The following is a 21838-nucleotide window of genomic DNA, read 5'->3' as shown; positions in this document are numbered from 1 at the left end:
ATTAAACATTATTTCAGTACAAAATATACTTTCCATTAGAATATGAAGGCCACTTAAGACAGAGATGAGGAGGAATTTCTTCACTCAGAGGGTTGTGAATCTTTGGAATTCTCTGCCCCTGAGGACTGTGGATGTGAGTCTCTGAATATATTCAAGGCTGAGATAGATAGATTTTTGGGTTCTAGGAGAATCAAGGGATATAGAGATCGGGCGGGACAGTGGAGTCGAGGTCGATAATCAGCCATGATCTTATTGAATGGCGGAGCAGGCTCGAGGGGCCGTAGGGCCTACATCTGCTCCTAATTCTTATGTTCTTATGTTGTTATAAATCTAGCAACCAAATATTATATTGGAATCAGGATTCCTAGCTGATTCCTCCATGGATTAAAATACTTAATAAAATACCAGTGACCGTTTGCTAAGCCCGCCTGACAATAATGTTGACGGAACCTTTAACATCACGGAGTCTGTTGCTGTCGAAATCCACCATCAGTTTCCGTAAGCCAGTCTTGCTAGGCGTGAAGAATACATTCACCACAACTTCGTGTCCGGGGCGGATTGCTGCAGCACTATATTTATTTAAAAAAAGAAGAAATAAACAGAAATAAGAGAAATGTAAAAGTGGGTTTCTTTTAATAGGTTCCTACCTGGTTCCTTCCTGGTTGAAAGCATGTAGAATGGCCAAATGGCCCACATTTGATCTGCAGAGATTGATGTGTGAGAGGGCAGGTACCCATGTGACTCTGTGTAGGACTGCCTGCAATTATCCGATTATCATTATATCGGAAACATGCAGATTCCATCCAAAATACATACTGGGAAATAGTGAGAAGAAAAATCCAGAGAGAATGTAAATATTGAAAGGATGAGCCCAACGAAAGGCCTCTCTCCGAGCTCCTTTGAAAGTCTATTAGTGTGGCATTCCCGGAGGAAGCTGGGAATAAACAACCTAGAATGAAAATATTCCAGTATCAGATGCTTATTGATTTAAACTGGCTTTTCACATTGACATGAAATGTCTCATTTTTAGCACCTAAAATCATGTATTATTTTAATTCTACCATGGCCCAACTGAGAAGTATTGAAGTTATCAGTACAACAGTGAAGCTGCCTTTTGTTTGATCGTCTTTAAAAACAGGATGGGGGTGGGGAGGGTGGAAACTGGATCAAAGGAGGCACAAAGTTCAATCAGAAATAAAGATACTTTGGATACTTTGGTCTTCTCTCTCATTTTTGGTGCAGCTACTGTCTTCTTGCTGGAAGACTGCGGGTGGCAGTCTGCGGAGTCTGACCCGAGAGTAAAAGCTGGGCAGCTTTGTTTGCAGAGCTCATTATAACAGAGTAACGAGATATGACAAAGTTATTCAAACTCTTCTGGTTTCCTGCTGTGCCTGGCCCTTAGATTTCAAATGTAATTTTGTTGCTGCAGTTCTTCCCTCACAATGTTTACAGCGTTCTTTGTGATAACGAGAAAACATGAAGAAAAAGATGGTGGAAATCTTCGATTGTGAAAACAGTTCAAGATAAATCACCGGGAAAATGTGAACCTTTGGCAGCGTGTCACCAGCATAGGCCGGCATAGGGTCTCAGTGCCCTGTTCCAATGTGTGCGGCAGAATGCAGGTGGCACGGAGTCCCAATACTCCACTATAATGTGTGTGGCAAAATAGCATGAGCCCCATTGCAGTGTGTGTGGCAGGATAGAGGTGGCGGAGGGCCTCAGTTCTCTGGTGCCGAACAATGTGACTGGTATTGTGTCCATGATTCTCCACATGGTGAATTCTCAATCTCAACTGCGCTATCACAGCAGCAAGTGGTCAGCACTTCCATACAACAACAAATAATTGGTTCTGTATTCTGTGCATTGATCCATGATAACACTGTATGAATGTGCAGTGTGATGTAACTGAAGAACAATTAAAGATAATACTCAAAATATCTGGAGAGTGAGTCACTCCAGGGCACCGACACACAGCTTCTGGAGGCCAATCAGACAGCATCATTGACAGATGCCGGGGGATAAGTAATCCGCTTAAGAAAGGTAATTTTAAAGATACATCGGACTGGGACAGCGGCAGAAAAAAGGTCATTTCCATCGCACCTGGATTTGAGCCTGGGTTCCACAGGAGAAAGGGCAGTGTCTAACCCACCACACCAAGTAGTCATTTTAAAAATATAAGCTTTTAATTTATATATTTTAAGCTCATATACGACTGGCGATGCAGCAACAGAACATCACCATTTACATTGCTGCGCATGTATTGTTTCCAATCCTGCTGAAATAAACTGCTAATCATTTACCAGCACACACATTTCCCTTTAACTTGGTATTTCCAAAACTATCTCTGTAATGTCACTATATCACTTTCAGCAGGAAATTTCCTCTAACACATGTACAAAGTGGAAATTTAATTTGCGCTGATTATGATGCAAATACTCTTTTTGGCAATCAAATCTCACTGAATTTGCCTTTCCGCCATTGTTCATTGTCCATAGGTTTATATGTAACCTTCAAGGCTGCTGACTGAGGGCCATGCGGCTCTTTATCGGCCGGCGTGGACACAGTGGGTCGAAATGGCCTCCTTCTGCGCTGTAAATTTCTATGTTTATATGAACCTTCAGTTACTGAGGTAACGGCCGACAGGTGGCGCTGTTAACTTGCACTGTCCCTGAAACATACAAGAACCCATGACCAGCAATACCCATAGACACCAGGAACTGTTAACCTGCAACATCCCAGAGACACAGGGGCTGGGAAATTGCACAGCGCCTTGTTTGGGAGAGGTAACATCTGTGAGGCAGGACTTCCTGCACCAGGCATAGAAGTCCCACCCCACTCGCGAAATTGGGGTTACCGCCCCAGAGAGGAAGTGGAGTGCAAAAAAACGCACTACATTTTCTCTCTGGGGCACTAATGGGGTGGAAGCGAAATAAGTACGCCGTTGTGCTACGGACTGGGCCGTGTAGTGCTGCTGCGTTATTAAAGGGGAGGACCAAGTTGCAGACTCTGCGGGGCCCTACCTGGACTACCGGGAGTTGGGTGCCGTGCCATTAGCCTGGCACTCAAGCGGAGTGCCAGGCTGCCAGATCACGGCACGGACCCTGCGATCAAGGAGGCAACGGGCCACAACAATTAAGTTGGCCAATTTTTTTATTCACGTGCACGCCACTTCCCCTTTAACTAGTGCCCTGCGAGCAGCCGGCTGCCATGTACACGCCCCCTGAAGCTGTTGTTGGCATTGCCCGGCACAGCTTCAGGGGCCGATACCGAATCTATGTTCCAGGCCGAAAATGGGGTGCTGTGCCTGGCGATGGCGGCATCATCGCCGCCGAACTCCTGCGGAATTTAGCGGGAGTTGTTAGAGGTGCCGCGCCTGGGTGAAAAGTCGTTTGCGCCTCATTCGCACCCCCCACCCCCCCCCGGGATTCTTAACCTGCAACATCCCAGAGACACAGGAACTCTTAACCTGCAACATTCCAGAGATATAAGATGGTTTGTATTATTTGACTGTGATATGAAGAAGGATAACCTTTAAAAGTATTATTTTCTATCATTAAACATTAGTAACATTGGTAACAAATTGTGAGCATCTGACCATGAATAGTTGTTGCACAATATCCAACATTCATGTTCTGTAAACATCTCTTACATTTACTGAAATGTTATGTATGTTACTCACGGAGATTTAATTTCCTGTAAATCCGTGAGTCCAGTGCCTTCCACACTAAAGATGCCTCCAGTTAATGTGATGGGAAGAGGATTTGCAAACTTTATTTGGACCATTAGCTTTCTGTACAGGATTGGTTCACCAACCACCTAGAATGAGGAAAGACTGTAATTTGTATCGTATATTTTAATGCATGTAGTGCAATCAGATATATTAATCACTTGAACATTCCATTTTATATCAGTGCCTGATTTTTAACATATAATTAGGAACTTTTAAAATCAGCTTTAACCAATTAATAAATTCCTGAATTTTTTTTTGAGCCATGGATAGGTAAAAACTGATTTCTTCCCAAATTTGAGGAAAAAAACCCTGAAGTTTCATACTGTTTTCCTGATTGGAAATCAGGTTCCCATATGTGCACGCATCACATCCGTAATGTCAGAACGTACATTAGAGCTTTGATAGTAATTACTGCTATGTTATTACTAAAATAGATATGCTGCATACAATGATCACAATACTCTGTCAGAGTCCTGGCCAATTGCATTTTAGCATCAACTATTTCATATTTCAGTCAGACTTTAAAGATATTTATGCTCGTCGATATTATGGTGATGTTCTACTGTTAGCATTACTTTTAGCAGTCAACATTTTGCAACACACAGTCCATTCACTATTACTATAAATGCATTTTACTGCTAAAATAACTGCCCTGGAGATCCACACATGTGGTGCATATGAGTTGTGCAAATAATTGTGGGCTGCGATTTAGTTTACCGGGGCCTTGCTTGTTTTTGTGAGGTTTAGTTAAGTTGCAAATTATACTGATGATTTTTTCTGAATTTACAGAGGTGTTTTTGGGTTTTCCCCTGAATTTTCTCCAAGTTTTTAACGCTAAAAATAAAAACTGGAAAGCACCTGAACAAAGTCAGCTGTGGCTCAGTGGGTAGCACTCTCACCTCAGTCAGAAAGTTGTGGGCTCAAGTCCCACTCCAGAGACTTGAATACAAAGATCTAGGCTGACACTCCAGTGCAGTGCTGCACTGTTGGAGGTGCCATCTTTGGGATGAGACGTTAAACTGAGGCCCCGTTTGCCCTCTCAAGTGGATGTAAAAGATCCCATGGAAGACACTGGGGATACGGGATCCTAGCCAATATTTATCCCTCAAACAACATCACTAAAAAAAAAAACAGATTGTCTGGTCATTATCACATTGCTGTTTGTGGGAACTTGCTGTGCACAAATTGACTGCTGCATTTCCTACATTACAACAGTGACTACACTTCAAATGTACTTCATTGGCTGTAAAGCGCTTTGGGACATCTAGTGATCATGAAAGGTGCTATATAAATGCAAGTTTTTCTTTCAAACGCAGATTTTTAAAATCAGCAATAACAATTGACTTCAAAAGGTCCTTCCATATAATGGGCCTGACTTTACTATTCCAGTATTTTAAAAAAGGATCAAATGCCCTTTATCATCAAAATTAATATACTCCTAACAAAATTGCAGGAACAAACTTTTTTCAAAACCTGCAATTCCTAAAAATACTATTTCATCATTATTACAAAAAAAAAACAGCTTATAATGGGATAATTATCTTTTTACCACTTCTCAAGTATTAATGACACACTTAACTGGTATAAATAAATCTCCCAGAATTCATTAATTCTACCATGTATTGGACAATGTTTGTGGCAAACAGTTCAATGAAAATTCAGGAGATCCCAATTCAGCCAGTGGGCCCTGTGTGTGCTTTTTGACATTGATTTTAAAAGCGCTGGGCTTGATTTTAGGCTTTCCAGAAGCCAATGCACAACACAGTCCTCTATGGGCATCATTAGTGCCTTTGTTTCTCTTTTGTAATACTCCTGATATGATAGTAATACTTCTGCTATTATTAGGAGCAAGCAACACATAACCATAGCTGGAGGTCTTCTATGACTTGTTTTTTTACTAACTTAAGCACCTAGGGAAATGGATGCTGATGCTTCTTCATATTAAATGCATCAATCTCTTGTGTGTTTTTCTTTAGCTTTGTACTCTTGATCAGATGATAGTCCTGTTTAAATTAACTTAAATTTGCAATAATTAAAAAATTTTCAGATATGCCTGAAGATTGAACTTTTTTTTTTACTGGTTTTATCTTCCATCTGGACTGTTGCATTCTTGAGAAGGTGCAGTGCAGCCAAGCACTCGGAGCACCAACCGCGCTCTGATCTGATCCGATCTGGGTGCCCCTTCTGCAAAGCTGGTAACACAGATAGAAGGAGAGGATGCCACTAGTCAATACAAAGCCTCAATCTTCGTGCGAGCAGGATGCTGTCAGTGAGATAAGGGGGAACATGTGTCCACCGCTTGGCTTAAACATCAATTACATTTCAAACCCGAAGTTCTTTTTTCATTTTCTTCAATGACAAAATAAACCTGTTTTTCTTACAACTCTGAGGGGTTTTGCATTTACCTTCAGAGCAAGCTGAGGCAGGTTGAGAGCAACGTTGCACTCCGTAAGACTCACGTCAGATGTGCCTTTAGATTTGAGCATGGCTGTCAGTCGAATCAAATTGTGCTCAGAGAGATGTTCACCATAGTCTTTGTATTTCAGTCTCAGAACTTCTTTATGCACTAATAAAAGCAAAAACAAATGAACACAGTTTGTTACACAAAAGCACTCCAGCTTTCTTTTGAAGCCATTGAATGTAGTAAAAATGGGTTACAAATAAACCAGAGCAAAACATAAAAATAAAATTGTGATAGTCTTCCATGCTATGAGTTCTCAGGGCTAAAAGGGAGAGGGGTGGCTGTGGGCGGCCTGATTAGCAACTAGGATAGGAGTTGCACCAAAGCAGCCCAGAATAACACTGCAACCGGCCCCCACCCCCACAGTGGAGAATTGTCTGGCTTCAGCTCAGTAGCAGCCATGGCACCGTGTAGTAGAGTATGGGTCTGAGCCAGCATCCCACCACTCTGTGGCACAATTCACTATGTCACTCACATGGCTAGACGTTCTTCCATCTGCCCCTTGTTCATGAGCCAGTTGTAATGTTTACTGATCACATCAGACCGTTCACTGAACAATTTATGCAGATTAGATCATAGAAAGAAAACAGTTCATTCAAGTCCTTACTTGGCAAATGGTAATTGAGGGCTTTGATATTGTCATAGCGAGTTATTATAGCTCAGAGGAAGAAGTATGCTTTTACTATAAAAAAGTATACATTTTCGCTTTAAAAAAATTAGTTCAGTCGGCTTATAATGCTCATAAAGCAGGCTCCAGTCGCTTCCTCGGGATACTCTCAATATATAAACCTAATAGGAAATAGTAAATCAAAAGTTGTTTAAATCAATGGTTGTGTGATGTGGTACTGAGCTATCTATAGTATATATATTTAAAAAATCAGGAAGATTTCAGGTTCAATACCTAGCCGAGGCATGTTACAATTGGACGTAGTATCTCCAGGCTAGGGAAGGTTAAAAAAGAAGTTCCGAGTCTTGTTGCAAGAAGATCTGAAAAGGAACAAGTAAGATAGCACAAAACTTTATTTTTTCTTCAACTCCTTCTCCAATTTCTCCCTATATTGTATTTGCTTCATGGGTTTTTTGCTTAAGAATTCATAACAACACATTGCTAATAAGAACTGGTTGGTTTATTAACAAAGGTTTAACAATCACACTACACATTACCAGTTCATCCACCAGGCTCACAACCACCTGCCTCATCGTGGATCCCCTAAACCCAAATGACTGGGGTTTTATTGAGTCTTGTGAACATCACGTGACTGACTAAACCGCTCACAATTCAACAGCTCTACGACTATTTTGGTAGAACAATAATCAAGTGCCCCTTTCAAAAGCTCTACAACTATTTTAGTTGATCAACAAACCTGTGAGCATACTCACAGGTGCATACATTACACTCTCCATTAAGCCATCCTCTCCTGAAGGAAGTCACTCATGCTGCGCCTGGGGTTCTGGCAACCCAAGTTCTTCATGTGTGAGATTGGACAGTGATTGTCGGTAATAAAAACAGAAAGTGCTAGAAATCTCAGCAGGTCAGGCAGCATCTGTGGAGAGAAAGCAGAGCTAACGTTTCGGGTCAATGACCTTTCATCAGAACTCTGATGAAGGGTCATCAACCCGAAACGTTAACTCTGCTTTCTCTCCACAGATGCTGCCTGACCTGCTGAGATTTCCAGCATTTTCTGTTTTTATTCCAGATTCCAGCATCTGCAGTATTTTGCTTTTGTATTAGTGATTGTCGGTAGTTTATTCAACCATGCAGCATTTTCAATTACTTGTCAAATGTGATAAGTTAGCATCATCACAGACTAATGAAAAATATTCTACCCATGCAGTTGGCACAGAGGCACAGCAATTACGCCTCAGTGTGGTAGGGTTCAGCTTCGGACTAGAAATGACACTCGATACCAGGCCAGCACTAACTTCAGAACTGCCCTCTACAAGAGAACAGCTATTGTGCCTTGTCCATCCAACTTTTCCCTTTCTCTATGAGGACGCATTGGCCTCCACATTACCTCCCTGCCAGAAAAAATGAGAAACTCACCCACCCTATGTCCTTACAACCTTGCAGGACCTCAGATTGGTGCACTGACCAAAGTGATGCAGCCATTTCAAGATAATGAACCAACATATACCTATCAACATTTTACAGAAAACAGCAATTACCTGTGGCAGCTTTTGACATAAATGTAGTTGACCTCTTGCTGAATTCCATTAAAATTACCCCATTGTATGTTATAGTGGTTGCAGATAGGGTCAAATGGACATCTTTGTCCATAAAACCATGGTTAGCAACACTGAAGTAGACATCAAAATCGCTTCCAAGGATTGGTGGAGCATGTTTAATACTGATTTTTAAATCTTTCAGCTGTGTGTTGGCAGATTTGATTTTCATTCCTGTTTTGCTGTAGACTTCCCGTTCCTTTGTAGAACCTGTGGAAAGGCGGACATTATTCACACTGATGGGTAGGGGAGGTTAAGTTAAAGAGCTTGTGTGATGGAAACAGTCCCTGCATAACTTAAATCAGGAGTGTTCTCAACTTTGATCAGGAAACAGTGATACAAAGACCCTGTAATCCCAAACTGTGCATTTGTTTGTCACTTTGAAATGTACTAAGAAACAATACTGCGTGTAATTACAGCTCGCTCCGCAATAATCATGAAACAGTTTAACGTGCAACTGCAGTTGTTTCTTCAACATGTTGAGCCTAGTCTTCAAATCACCTTGGCCTAATTTACATACAACTTCAAGTGATCAGTTGCTACAATTACTTCCATATTATTCTGCTTTGGCCATTTTGTGATTAGTACCTTTTAGTTTTGTACAAGACCACCAGTGATTCAGTGATTACAAAACCAAGAATAATAACCAGTCACTAAACCTGGGATTAAAACAAAACCACATTTATAAAAATTAAAAAAGAGATAATATTCACAGTGTCTGCAGAACTTTGTGAATAGAGCCCACTCTCCCCCAGTTTCCATCAAATTGAAGGTATCGCACACTGATACCATCATAAATACAGAATGATGACAATGGCGTCCATTAAAATGGCCATCTGATTTGGACAATGACAATTATCTTCCTATAGTACAGTACTAAACAGAGCTCATGATCTGATCAGAGGGGAAAGTCTCTCGCTGGTCTGAAAACAGGATAAAGCTGTTCTATGCTGATTTGTTTAATTACCACACTGATATTTATATTAACTTTTCTACTTGGGGGCAGATAGAATTGCAGATATTGAATTACCAATATTGAATTACCAATATCAAGAGAGATTCATAAAATTAAATTCCTGCAATCTGGCAGCTGAGTGGATTGATCCACCATTTGGTGTGCAACTGGGCCATAAAGACCAAGCATGTCCTAGGTTTGATTTGTGGTCTGGGCTGATTTAGTCTCGATCTCAGCGAGGGTGGCAGGACTATAGGGAGTGCAACATTGGTCTCTGGTGTCTTGGAAGGGTTAAAACTAGAAGCCAGCTTTGCTGATTGCTGTTGAAAGTAGGCGTGTGGAGTTCAGGTGAGGATTGTACATGGCTGCTGCAAAGCCGAATAACCTACTCTCTAGGCTCATATTTGGGCAAAGGAGGGCTCTGTTAGCCTTGCCCATCATGACGTTGGGCCTTCAGGAGAAAAGTGCAGGGATGAATTTGATTGAGAAAAGATGAAAAGCACAGTTTAAGAGCTGTGTGCATTTGTTGGGACTTCACACAGTCACAATGTCACTCACACAGAGTCCAAACTGAGCAATGGCTCAGAGCAGAGTCTTTACTGCGGAAGGTATGAAAAAAGGGCCAGTGCTTCCTCACTAGGAAAGTAAAAAGTACTCCAGAGGTAAAGTCATTGCTTAGCCCCATTTCTCGACCTCCTTACATCAAAGTTCAGAACAACAGTGCCAGATCTCTGGGAGCTAACCTATGTGTATATGGTGGCAGGGATGAGGGACAAAAAAATGAAGAACTTTCACTAAAGAACATTAGAAAATACATAAAAGTTCCATTTTATTATTAGTGTGATCAGTAAAAATCCCATACCCTCTGGGTATTTATAATCATGAGTAATATCCTCTCTTTTATCGGTATAGGCACTTTTTGTAATGATCAGTTTTCCCACTTGGTGCTGTTTGACTCCCAGCTCTTTTTTCGATCCATCTTTGTTCACCAACCAGTAAACCACATCTGCATTGACCTCGGCGAAGATGAACACAGCGTCATATTTCACATCCACATGACCTTCTTTTATTGCTTTGACGGGGCAAGGACCGCAGCAGAATATGCCTAATGGGACGAGAACACCACTATAAGGGTACTGCAGGAAAGTTTTCTTGGACTCTTTGTAACTTTTGTCCTGCTCTTCTCCTGAGGATTGTGACTGGTGATGAAGTTTGCCTCCCCCAAGTGGACATTCTTCATGGTTGGGCCTAGACTGTAAGTTTGAGTTGAGCCCAAAAGCATCCATATCCAACTTCCACACGAGCATTCAAACAGAAGTTGCTATAGAGATGAGGAATGTGAACCCGTACTAATTCCCACGCTGCAATCCAGGGACTCTGTGGGATCCCAACTGCGACCCAAACAGAGCTCAGCTCACACATGAAGATATGCCAATTGGTGAGATACTGGAGTGCTGCTGGTGCCCACGGACCTGTACCCAGCTTGTATCTTCAGGAGAAGGCGGCAGAAAATGGACATTAAAATCCTAAACTCAAACTTAAAACATAAAATAAAACATTCTGTACAATGTCAAGAAGTTGAATCACACTTGTAGCTATCTCATACTGTAACAGAGGGTAAATAGAGAAAGATTATTTCTAATGGTAAGCAAGAAAGGGCATAAATACAGTAAATGTACCATCAACACAAAAAAAAGAGGAGATTGGAAGGGTTTTTAATTACAACATGGGATTTACCACAAGTGGCTAGTAAAACCAAGGCAATCATAACACTTAAGAGAAAATTAGATAAACACTTGAAAAAAAATACTTAAAGGTACAAGGTAAGAGCAGTTAGCCATGTGACACAGGGCTGATGACCAAAATTGCAGCTTCTCTGCTAAAATTTCCATGATTCTATTATTTATTTTTGGTGGGGGAGTGTCTCCTCTTCCACACTTATCACTGCAGATGCAATGAGGCATTTCCCAGTACGGGTGGGATTATTGCTTCAAGCTGAATATTTTAACCAGTTTCAGGCCACTTTGACTTTAGGTCACAGGCTACAGCACCTCAAATAAAATTGTAATATAAATATATTGTAATCTAGTTCCCCGGTGAATTTCCTCGATAGGTAGAGCAGTCTTTAATTTTCAGTTAGATTACCAATCTTCTTCAGTGCCCCTGGGCCAGGAAGGAGGTGGAGAAAAGTATTATCAAGGGTTTCAGCTCCTGATTGGTCTCCAGTGAACGTTGCTGGGACGATGTTCAGATGTCTGAAGAGGACAGGATTGGTTTAGCTCAGATTCGTGTAGCCTGATGACAAGGCTCATAGCTTAAAAATGACTATTTGGGCAAGCTGCCAGAGGGCCATTGGTCCCGGTGAACCCACCACTGCATAAGTCAGTGCCTTCAGCAGATGGGGAGCAGAAAATTGGGGAAGTACTTCAAAACTTTAAGGCTCATCAAACTGCAACATGGGGCGTCGGGCAGATTCACCAGAATGATACAGGGACGAAAAGGGTTAAATTATGAGGACAGGTGCATAGTCTAGGCTTGTATTCCTTTGAGTGTAGAGAATTAAGGGGTGATCTAATTGAGCTGCTTAAGATGATTAGAGGATTTGATAGGGTAGATGGAGAGAAACTATTTCCTCTGGTGGGAAAGTCGAGAAACAAGGGAGAATAACCTTAAAATTAGAGCTGGGCTGTCCAGGAGTGATGTCAGGAAGCATTCTTCACACAAAGGGTAGTGGAAATCTGGAACTCTCTTCTCCTCCCACGCCCCCCCCCCCCAAAAGCTGTTGAGGCTGTGGAGTCAATTGAAAATTTCAACACTAAGATTGATAGTTTTTTTGTTAGGCAAGGGTATTAAGGGATTATGGAACCAAGGCAGGTTGACGGAGTTAAGATACAGATCAGTCACGATCTAATTGAATGGCAGAACAGGCTCAAGGAGCTGAATGGTCTACTCCTGTTCCTATGGGCCCAAGTTTCCACAAGAAAAAAAACGGGCGCCCCTCCGAGCTGGGCGCCCGTTTTTCGCGCCTAAAAAAATCCTCGGTATTCTCCACCGACTTACAGGTCCTGTGGCACTCGGCGCAGCCGGCACGAGCTGTGGGGGGGGTGGAGCCAGATCCCTGCGCTGAAAACAGTGCCGGGACCTCTGCACATGCGCGCTACAGTGGGCACGCAAGTGCAGTAGCTCCAGGCGCCGAACTGTGTGGGAGGGGCCCGAAGCACGCAGCCCCTAGCCCTGGCCCAATGGCCTCACTGGGGCTGCGTGAATGAGGCTCCTCCCACGGCCAGCTCCTGCTCCCCGCCCGACCAGACCCGACACTCGCTCCCCCCCCCCCCCCCGCCGACCAGACCCGACCCGACACCCGAGGCCCGCTCCTCCCCGACCTGTTCCCCGACCCCCCACCCCCTCTTCCCTCCCTCCCTTCTCTCCCCTCCCTCCCCTCTCTCCCTCCCTCTCTCGCTCAGCGGCACGAACAACTGCAGAATTCTCCCTGGCTGAAGCACTTTCACACAGGTAGGAAGATGGTTTCTTTAATCTTTTCTTGGCTTATAAATGTTTATTCAGGTTGGATTTATTTGTATAATATTTGTAGAAGTATAAATAAGGATTTATTGTCGAATTTAATGAGTTCCCTTCCCCCCCACCTCGTTCTGGACGCCTAATTTGTAACCTGCGCCTGATTTTTTAATGTGTAGAACAGGTTTTTTCAGTTCTACAAAAATCTTCACTGGCGCCATTCTACTTTAGTTTGGAGTACATTTTCACTGTGGAAACTTTGAAATCAGGCGTCAGTGGCCGGACACGCCCCCTTTTGAAGAAAAAATTCTGTTCCAAAGTGGAACTGTTCTACCTGACTAGAACTGCAGAAAAAAAAATGTGGAGAATTGCGATTTCTAAAATAGTCCGTTCTCCACCAGTTGCTCCTAAAAATCAGGCGCGAATCATGTGGAAACTTGGGCCCGTAGTTTCTAATATCTTGAGCGATAGGCTGCAGACATAGAATGGATCCATGAGGAATGGTGTAGCACTATGAGTCAAGGTGATTTTGCTTGAATCTCACATTCAGAGCTAAAGCAGGAATCAGGGCTCTCATTCTGTCCTGGTGTAGCATGATCTTCTGCTGATCCTTTTCACAGCCAAATACTAATTGATGTGGAGTCAGCATGGACTCCATATAAAATTATTATACTTCAATTCTAATGTTACCATCACTCTTTTCTTGTGGAGTAGGATCCAAGACTTGCCATCCATCATAACCAGGGGGAAGGTCAGAACGGGTCATCCATGATTCCAGCCAGGAGTGGTAGTTCCTGTGTGCAACAGTGTATTAATGTGAAATTGTTGCAATAAAACTACTCAACCTGATTAACCAGACATGCAGCAATTAATATGGAGGAGTGCTGGCAGTTATGAGCCAACAAAATATTAAAACGTGACCTGACGGCAAACAATAAGGACGTTGATTCAGACTTCTGGCGGCAGATTAGGAAAAGGGGAGGTGCAACGAGACCTGGGTGTCATGGTACATCAGTCATTGAAGGTTGGCATGCAGGTGCAGCAGGCGGTGAAGAAGGCAAATGGCATGATGGCCTTCATAGCTAGGGGATTTGCGTTTAGGATCAGGGAGGTCTTGCTGCAGCTTTACAGGACCTTGGTGAGGTCTCACCTGGAATATTGTGTTCAGTTTTGGTCTCTTAATCTGAGGAAGGACGTTCTTGCTATTGAGGGAGTGCAGCAAAGGTTCACCAGACTGATTCCCGGGATGGCAGGACTGACATATGAGGAGAGACTGGATCGACTGGGCCTGTATTCACTGGAGTTTAGAAGAATGAGAGGGGATCTCATAGAAACATATAAAATTCTGACGGGACTGGACAGGTTAGATGCAGGAAAAATGTTCCCAATGTTGGGGGAGTCCAGAACCAGGGGTCACAGTCTAAGGATAAGGGGTAAGCCGAGATGAGGAGAAACTTCTTCACTCAGAGAGTTGTTAACCTGTGGTATTCTCTTCTGCAGAGAGTTGTTGATGCCAGTTCGTTAGATATATTCAAGAGGGAGTTGGATATGGCCCTTACGGCTAAAGGGATCAAGGGATATGGAGAGAAAGCAGGAAAGGGGTACTGAGGTGAATGATCAGCCATGATCTTATTGAATGGTGGTGCAGGCGCGAAGGATCGAATGGCCTATTCCTGCACCTATTTTCTATGTTTCTATGTTTCTAGTGTTGCAGATTTGAAATCAGTCTGCTTACAGTAACTCTTCAAAGAAATTGTTTATAAAGACAGGTGCAAGTGTGGGTTGTCCCAACAGAAACGTCATACTTCAACATCAAAGGCTGAGGGAATCTCTCTGACACCAAGGTGAGGAGTCTCCGTACTGCCAAAGTTGAGACAGTCTCCCCAACACCAAAGCAGTAAGGGGGTGGTGAAGTCTCCCTAAGCCAAGGTTAGAGAGTCTCTCCAACATGAAGATGGCGGGGGTGCGGGGGGGTCTCTCCTATGCCAAAGTGTAGGAGGAAGGGGTGGTGCAGTCTCTCCTACACCAAGGTTAGATGTTGTCTCTCTAATATGAAGGTTGGCGAGGAGGAGGGGGGTCTCCACTATGCTCAAGGTGGGGGGTGGGAAGTATCCTCTACATAAACAACAAACTTGTATTTATACAGCACCTTTAACATAGTAAAACATCCCAAGGTGCTTCACACGAGCAATTATCAAACAAAATTTGACACCAAGCCACATGGGAGATATTAGATCAGATGACCAAAAGCTTAGTCAAAGAGGTAGGTTTTAAGAAGCATCTTACAGGAGGAAAGAGAGGTGGAGTGGTTTAGGGAGGGAATTCCAGAGCTTAGGACCCAGGCACCTGAAGGCACGGCCGCCAATGGTGGAGCAATATAATCGTGGATGCTCAAGAGGCCAGAATTGGAGGTTCTTGAAGGTTAGAGGGAGTTTGTCAACCACGAGGGAGTGGAGTTTCTTCTCTGCCAAGGCCAGTGGGAATCGATCCAATAGGAAAGCAGGGGCAGGAGGGTGGAGGGTGGAGTCTCTCCAACACTAAAACCAGAGGATGTCTCTCTCTGACGTCTAGGCCAGAGGATATCTCACTCACTATTTTTATTTGAGAGTAACCACATTAGTATCGCCTGTTGGGCCCTCGCTAAGTGCTCTTTTAAGACCACAGAGGAGACCACAGATTAGAAATTATGACAGATCAAGGGGAACAGTAAGAAAAAGGGAAATGGGATAAAGTAAATATTATTCTGAAGCAAAAACCCCGAAGTACACAATACTGCGGAGATTTGCACTAACTTTATATTCTTTCAGAACTATGTCACGGCCGTGGGTATATGTAGTGTCCATGAACAAGCACTGGAAGGTAATAATTACTAGCACATACCACACCATATCTTTCCTTTTTGAAGGCATGCGTGAGTAGTCTTCACTACTATAATACTGATCCACTTTGAGATTGCCGTCAGTGTCATGAGCAGAGAAATAGTTTGTAACACAACGACTCGGGATCCCCAAGCACCTCAGAACTGGAAAACAAATAAAAGTATGGTGATGAATGAATCCACTTCAAAGTAGCAATTCAAGGCACTGTCAAGTTTGTAAGAGCTTTCCCCATGACTCATTCAGTAAAGCCATTGCCAGTGAGCAACTCAGCCATAAAGTCCAGGGGGGCCTAATGTTTGATCCCTGGCCTAGTTGTTGCTTGCTGATCTCAGCTGGGGCGCCTGTAGGGATGCTACAAATTGGTCTCAGCAACCTTGGGGGTAAAGGAGGCGAATAATAAGCCAGGGTTCCTGCTTCTGATCACTATCCATTGAGCTCCATCAGGGGATGGCCCGTGTGTGAATGCTGTGTAGGACGGGATCAGACTCTTGACGTTGGCCTGATTATTTTAACAGCTGAAATAAAAAAATGAACAAGAAGAATTTAGCACGAATGCATCAAGTGCAATGGGGCCAGTCAGATTAGGACAAGTAATCTGCTGCAGCGTAACACACCTAATCAATCCTGGGAATTTCTACACTTACTGGCCCCAAGTTTCCACATGATTTGCTCCTGATTTTTAGGAGCAACTGGTGTAGAACAGAGTATCTTAGAAATCGGAATGCTCGTCATTTAGTTTGCTCCAGTTCTAGTCAGTTAGAACAGTTTCACTTTGGAACAGAATTTTTTTTTCAAAAGGGGGCGTGTCCGGCCACTTACGCCTGTTTTCAAAGTTTCGTCAGTGAAAACTTACTCCAAACTAACTTAGAATGGAGTAAGTGAAGATTTTTGTACGCTCGAAAAAACCTTGTCTACACTTTAGAAAATCAGGCGTAGGTTACAAATCAGGCGTAGGGAATAGTGGGGGGGGGTGTTTAAAGGGAAGTTTACAAACATTAAACACTTCAGTTTTACAAATAAAGAGCCATCATCAATAATAAATGATAAATACATCAATAAATCAACCAATAAATCAATCAAAAAAAATTAATAAGAAATAATTTTTTTTTAAATCAATAAATAAAACAGTTTCTACTTACCGACTGCAGCACCGGGAGCCCTCCAACAGCGTGCTGGGATGCCCCCCTCAGTGTGTCTCTGTCAGTGTCTCTATCTCTCTGTCTGTCTGTGTGTCTCTCATTCTCTGTCTGTCAGTGTCTGTGTTTCTGACAGCGAGGGGAGGGGGAGGAGGGGGGTAGAGGGAGAGAGGGGGGGAGCAGAGGGAGGGAAGGGGGAGGGATGGGGGAGAAGGGGGAGGGGGGGAGAAGGGGGGAAAGGAGATGGGGGGGTGGGGAAGGAGATGGGGGGTGGGGAAGGAGATGGGGGGGGAGGAGATTGGGTGGGGAGATGAAGATTGGGGGGGTGGGGGGGAAGGAGAAGGGGGAGGGAGGCTGAACCGACCGGGCCCGAGACTTTGGGCAGGGCCCGTCCCCAGCACCAGATTTACAGGTAGGTGGCGGTGGGTCGGATCGGGGGGGTGGTGGGAGGGAGGTCGGTTCGGTTTGGGTCAGGGGGAGGGAGGTCAGGTCGGGTCCAGTCCGGGGGCGGGAGGGGGGAGCGGGTGTCGGTTCCGGTCCGGAGGCGGGAAACAGGAGTCGAGTCGGGTCGGGAGGAAGCAGGAGCTGGCCATGGGAGGAGCCTTATTCACGCAGCCCCAGTGAGGCCATTCGGCCAGGGCTAGGGGCTGCGTGCTTCGGGTCCCTCCGACACAGTTTCGGGCGCCCACTGTAGCGCGCATGTGCAGAGGTCCCGGCACTGTTTTCGGCGCAGGGACCTGGCTCCGCCCCCTACAGCTCCTGCTGCGCTGCGCCGAGGGCCAGAGGACCTGCAGGGAGGTGGAGAATATGGAGGATTTTTTTAGGCGCACTTTGTGGCGCGAAAAACATGTGTCCAGGTCGGGACTGCGCCGTTCTAGGCACGGCTCGAAACTTGGGCCCACTGTGTGTCGTGCGAGGACAGCAATTCAACGTTACAAAAAAAAGCCAGACTAGGTGGCACATTGTGATGACTGAGCGGACCCGAACAATTACACCTCACTTGCCACATTTTCGGGGGTAGAATTTCACCTTGAGGGGTAATGCAAAGCAGGCGGTATCGCACGGGCTGCTCTGTAACTGCACCGCCCGATATTCAGCATCACTGACTTCAACAGAACCGACTATCAGTATAACGGGCGGCCAATGCAACATCGCCTGTTTTGCACCATCGCCCAAGACAAATTTCTACCCCATGATGTGCATGAATGAGCTGAGCAAGTGGTCAGTATCACCACAAATCTGTGCAGTGTGTCATTTGATTTGAATGCTTGTGTCAAGATGTTAAAGGAAAGAACAGAAGAATCTTGGTGCATAGCTATTATGGAGTTTTGTCTGTAATACATTCCATGCACAGTATTAGGTCTTACTTGTGAAGTTCCTTGAGGAGGAGGAGAAATAATTAAAATCTTCATGTCTGATTGTGTCTCAGCAAATAAATGCCTCCAAAAGCAACAAACACAGCTTGCATTAAAAGGGCATCTTTAACGCATCTAAAGAGAAACACAGAATCCCGGGTGCATCAGAGAGGTGTGAGGAAGCTAGCAGCATCTTACCTGTGCAAGCTACACCAGCAAAGACCCAGCACTGCCCATATCGTACTTTTTCAGCCCCAGAACTGCTCCACAGGCGTAAAATCGGCAGACTCCCGGTCCATCTGGTGGGAGCGATCCCATCGGAGTAATTACCATCCCACCTTCCCAAAAGCACACCTTTATCATCATTTGCATTCACCTTTGGAGGGGAAAATAAAAGATCTAGTCCTTGTTTCATTAATTTAATAAACAAATAAATAGTTAGAAGTATACAATCAATCTTCTGTTAAAGAATAGGGGCAGGATTTTCTACTTCTCCATTTTCGGGGCGGGAAATTTACTGCCCGATTAACGTTAGCGATTAATTGATTAATTTTTGTCATTTGGGCCCTACGCCAGGGGCATGCAAAGGGAGGCGTTGTACTCCTTTCGTGGCGCAAAAACGGGAATCTCGTCAACTTTAGTGCGGGGTCAGGAGCGCTCCGAGAGAGGTCTTGGGAGGGGAAAAATCACAAAATAAATTCACAGAAACATTCAAAAAACATTGGCAACACCCTTACAATTCAAATCGTTACAAAAAAAATAAAAGAAAAACTGCAACTTGCCCTTTTTGCAGTTTATCTCACTCACCGCTGCCGGCAGGGCTGCACCGCTGTGTTTTCCCTGGCAGGTCATCGCGGGGCGCGTTTCGCAGCGTACGGATCAGGTGCGAGTGGAAACTCGCAGCAGTGTCGCAAGGAGAGTCGTCACACACCCAGCGCAGCTCTCCCAGGTAGTGCTTCTAACCCGACCGAAAGATTGCGACCCAGCGAAAAACAGCTGACCATTTTACGCTGCGGAGTGCCAAAAACCGGGTCGCAAACGATCCGAAAATCCAGGGCAAAGTCTCTTGATGAAGCCAGGGCTTTAGTTAAGCAAATTTAATCTCCAAATCACTTTGACAAAGAGGTAGTTTGGATAAAGTGAACCTGAAATGAGCTACATTATATATATTGGTTTTAATGAATAATAATACAGGTGACTTTTATCCATGAACAAAAAAAGCTGAACTTGCCTGGCCTGTTCCATACTGTGCCAGTGTTGGGTAATATCCATAGTCAACTTCTCTTGGCTACAGTCAGTCTCAGATTGTGTACAGGATGCAATACATGCCAAACTTCAGTTGCGCTTTTTGGGGTCATTAAAAAGGATCTTTTATACTTAAAGGTCTTGGCTTCCTTCTTTTCAACAGATTTACATGCCGTTTAATGCTTCAGAAAAGATTGTAAATTCTACCGTTGAGTCAGACAATGCTTACCTTATTTTGCTGCTGGTCTAGGACATAGTTGACTGGCTGCCTGATACTAATAAGAGACAAACTTTCCTCTGTGCATTACTTTTAATGAATTGTTTACTCTGTATGCTAGTTAGTTTTAAGGCTACAAACAGCGTTAAAATGAACACACAGAGGACAGCAGCAGGGATAACGGCCAAAAACAACACAGCAAAAGCCAAGCTTTCTTCAGCTACAAGAACAAGAAACATTTCTTCGCTATGGTCCTGTGCTATTGAGTGGCGAGGTTTACACTCACCATTTCACAAGCTAGAGGTTCATCTTTCAGCCAAGCCATTGAGAGGTGGTGACAATGGTGAACTTCACAATAGGGATTGTTATGTATAGAAGAACACGAGACTGTGAGCTAAACTTAGTGTGACCTTAGTCTTCTTTATTACAACTCCAGAGTACCTAAACAACATGGCAGCTAACCTTTTATACTTGCCCTGCATGTGTGTGCAGGTGAACCAGTAGGACTCCAACAGTCGTGCCCTCTGGTGGCAAGTATTACATAGTTACATACATAACATCACTCCCCCCTAAAGTCTTTGGTACAAGTTGAGACGATCCGGAGCCCTTTGCTCCTTGGTTATATCGATTAAGTTTAAACCCTGGCGTGTGTGAGTTGGCTGGACCATTGCTGCACTGCACCGCGGCTGGTCTAACCGGACTGTCAGGAATGGTGGGTTCATCCTCGTGATTGACAGCGAGGTTGATTGTTCGTTGGGTGTGTGTTGGTGGATCGTCGACGGTGATGTCCTCTTCAAGTCGTTCCTGGTTGTCAGTAAGTCACAATTTGGCCTGCACGTTTGGCCATTTAACAGTTTGATTATAAACACCCAATTCCCTTCCTTGGCCGAAACAGTGCCAACAACCCACTTGGGACCATGACCGTAATTCAGGACAAATACAGGGTCGTTAACATCAATGTCACGTGAAACAGCCGCGCGATCATGTTCTGCCGGTGTCGCCGGGTTTCCATGTGATCATTAAGATTCGGGTGGACTAGGGAGAGCCTGGTTTTAAGGGCTCTCTTCATTAACAATTCTGCCAGAGGAACCCTGGTGAGCGAGTGGGGTTGCGTCCGGTAATTGAGCAGAATGCGAGATAAGCGGGTCTGTAGGGAGCCATCCGTCACGCATTTCATGCTCTGCTTGATTGTTTGGACTGCCCGCTTTGCTTGACCGTTAGACGCGGGCTTAAACGGAGCAGACCTGACTTGCTCGATGCCATTGCGGGTCATAAACTCGTTGAATTCCGAGCTGGTGAAACACGGTCCATTGTCGCTGACAAGGACATCGGGCAAGCCATGGGTGGCGAATATGGCCCGGAGGCTTTCAATGGTGGCTGTGGACATGCTGAATGACATGATTACGTATTCAATCCATTTGGAATAAGCGTCCACAACTACTAAAAATATCTTTCCTAGAAAGGGGCCGGCAAAATCTACGTGGATCCTGGACCACAGTTTGGAGGGCCATGACCACAGACTCATTGGAGCCTCCCTTGGTGCATTGCTCAGTTGCGAGCAACTGATGCACGCATGATACTAAGTCCGAGTCAATGCCGGCCACCAAACATGCGACCTGGCAATTGCCTTCATCATGACAATGCCTGGGTGGGTACTGTGTAGGTCGCGTATAAAAGTTTCCCTGCCTTTTTTTGTCAAAACCACGCAATTACCCCATAAGAGACAATCCAACTGGATGGACATTTTATCTTCACGTCGGTGCAACAGCTTAATTTCATCTTGCATTTCCCCGGGAATGGCCGACCAGTTCCCATTTCGGACGCAACTCTTTACTAATGATAGCACAGAATCCTGGCTGGTCCAGGTCCTGATCTGATGACCTGTGACGGGTGACCCCTCGCTCTCAAAAGCATCCATGACCTGTAACAAGTCTACGGGCTGCGCCATTCAACCCCAGGTGGTGGGTAATGGTAGCCGGCTGAGAGTATCGGCACAGTTTTCAGTGCCTGTTCTGTGACGGATAACATAGTCATAAACGGATAATGTTTGTGCCCATCTTTAGATCCGGGACGAAGCATTGATATTTATACCTTTTCTCTCTGAAAACAGCGAATTGAGTG

At 44.4% G+C, this 21838-nt stretch overlaps 1 protein-coding gene across 1 annotated transcript in view; it reads right to left on the bottom strand.

Annotated features, from left to right (window-relative positions):
• Nucleotides 1-21838, bottom strand: part of tgm2l (transglutaminase 2, like) — a 46066-nt gene continuing 24228 nt past the window's right edge. The window contains exons 6-13 of the mRNA XM_070896904.1: nucleotides 18454-18631; nucleotides 15766-15907; nucleotides 13576-13679; nucleotides 10232-10474; nucleotides 8358-8624; nucleotides 6136-6296; nucleotides 3680-3816; nucleotides 1-569 (exon numbers count right to left, since the gene is read on the bottom strand). Coding sequence (XP_070753005.1) covers nucleotides 419-569; nucleotides 3680-3816; nucleotides 6136-6296; nucleotides 8358-8624; nucleotides 10232-10474; nucleotides 13576-13679; nucleotides 15766-15907; nucleotides 18454-18631 — 1383 coding nt within the window. The 3' untranslated portion in view covers nucleotides 1-418. The remainder of the gene's footprint in view (nucleotides 570-3679; nucleotides 3817-6135; nucleotides 6297-8357; nucleotides 8625-10231; nucleotides 10475-13575; nucleotides 13680-15765; nucleotides 15908-18453; nucleotides 18632-21838) is intronic.

This window comes from Pristiophorus japonicus, chromosome 13 (genome assembly GCF_044704955.1).
Source record: "Pristiophorus japonicus isolate sPriJap1 chromosome 13, sPriJap1.hap1, whole genome shotgun sequence".
NCBI lineage: Eukaryota > Metazoa > Chordata > Chondrichthyes > Pristiophoridae > Pristiophorus > Pristiophorus japonicus.
The sequence above is the reverse complement of the archived record's forward strand: the minus strand, read 5'-3'. Positions and strand labels throughout refer to the sequence as shown.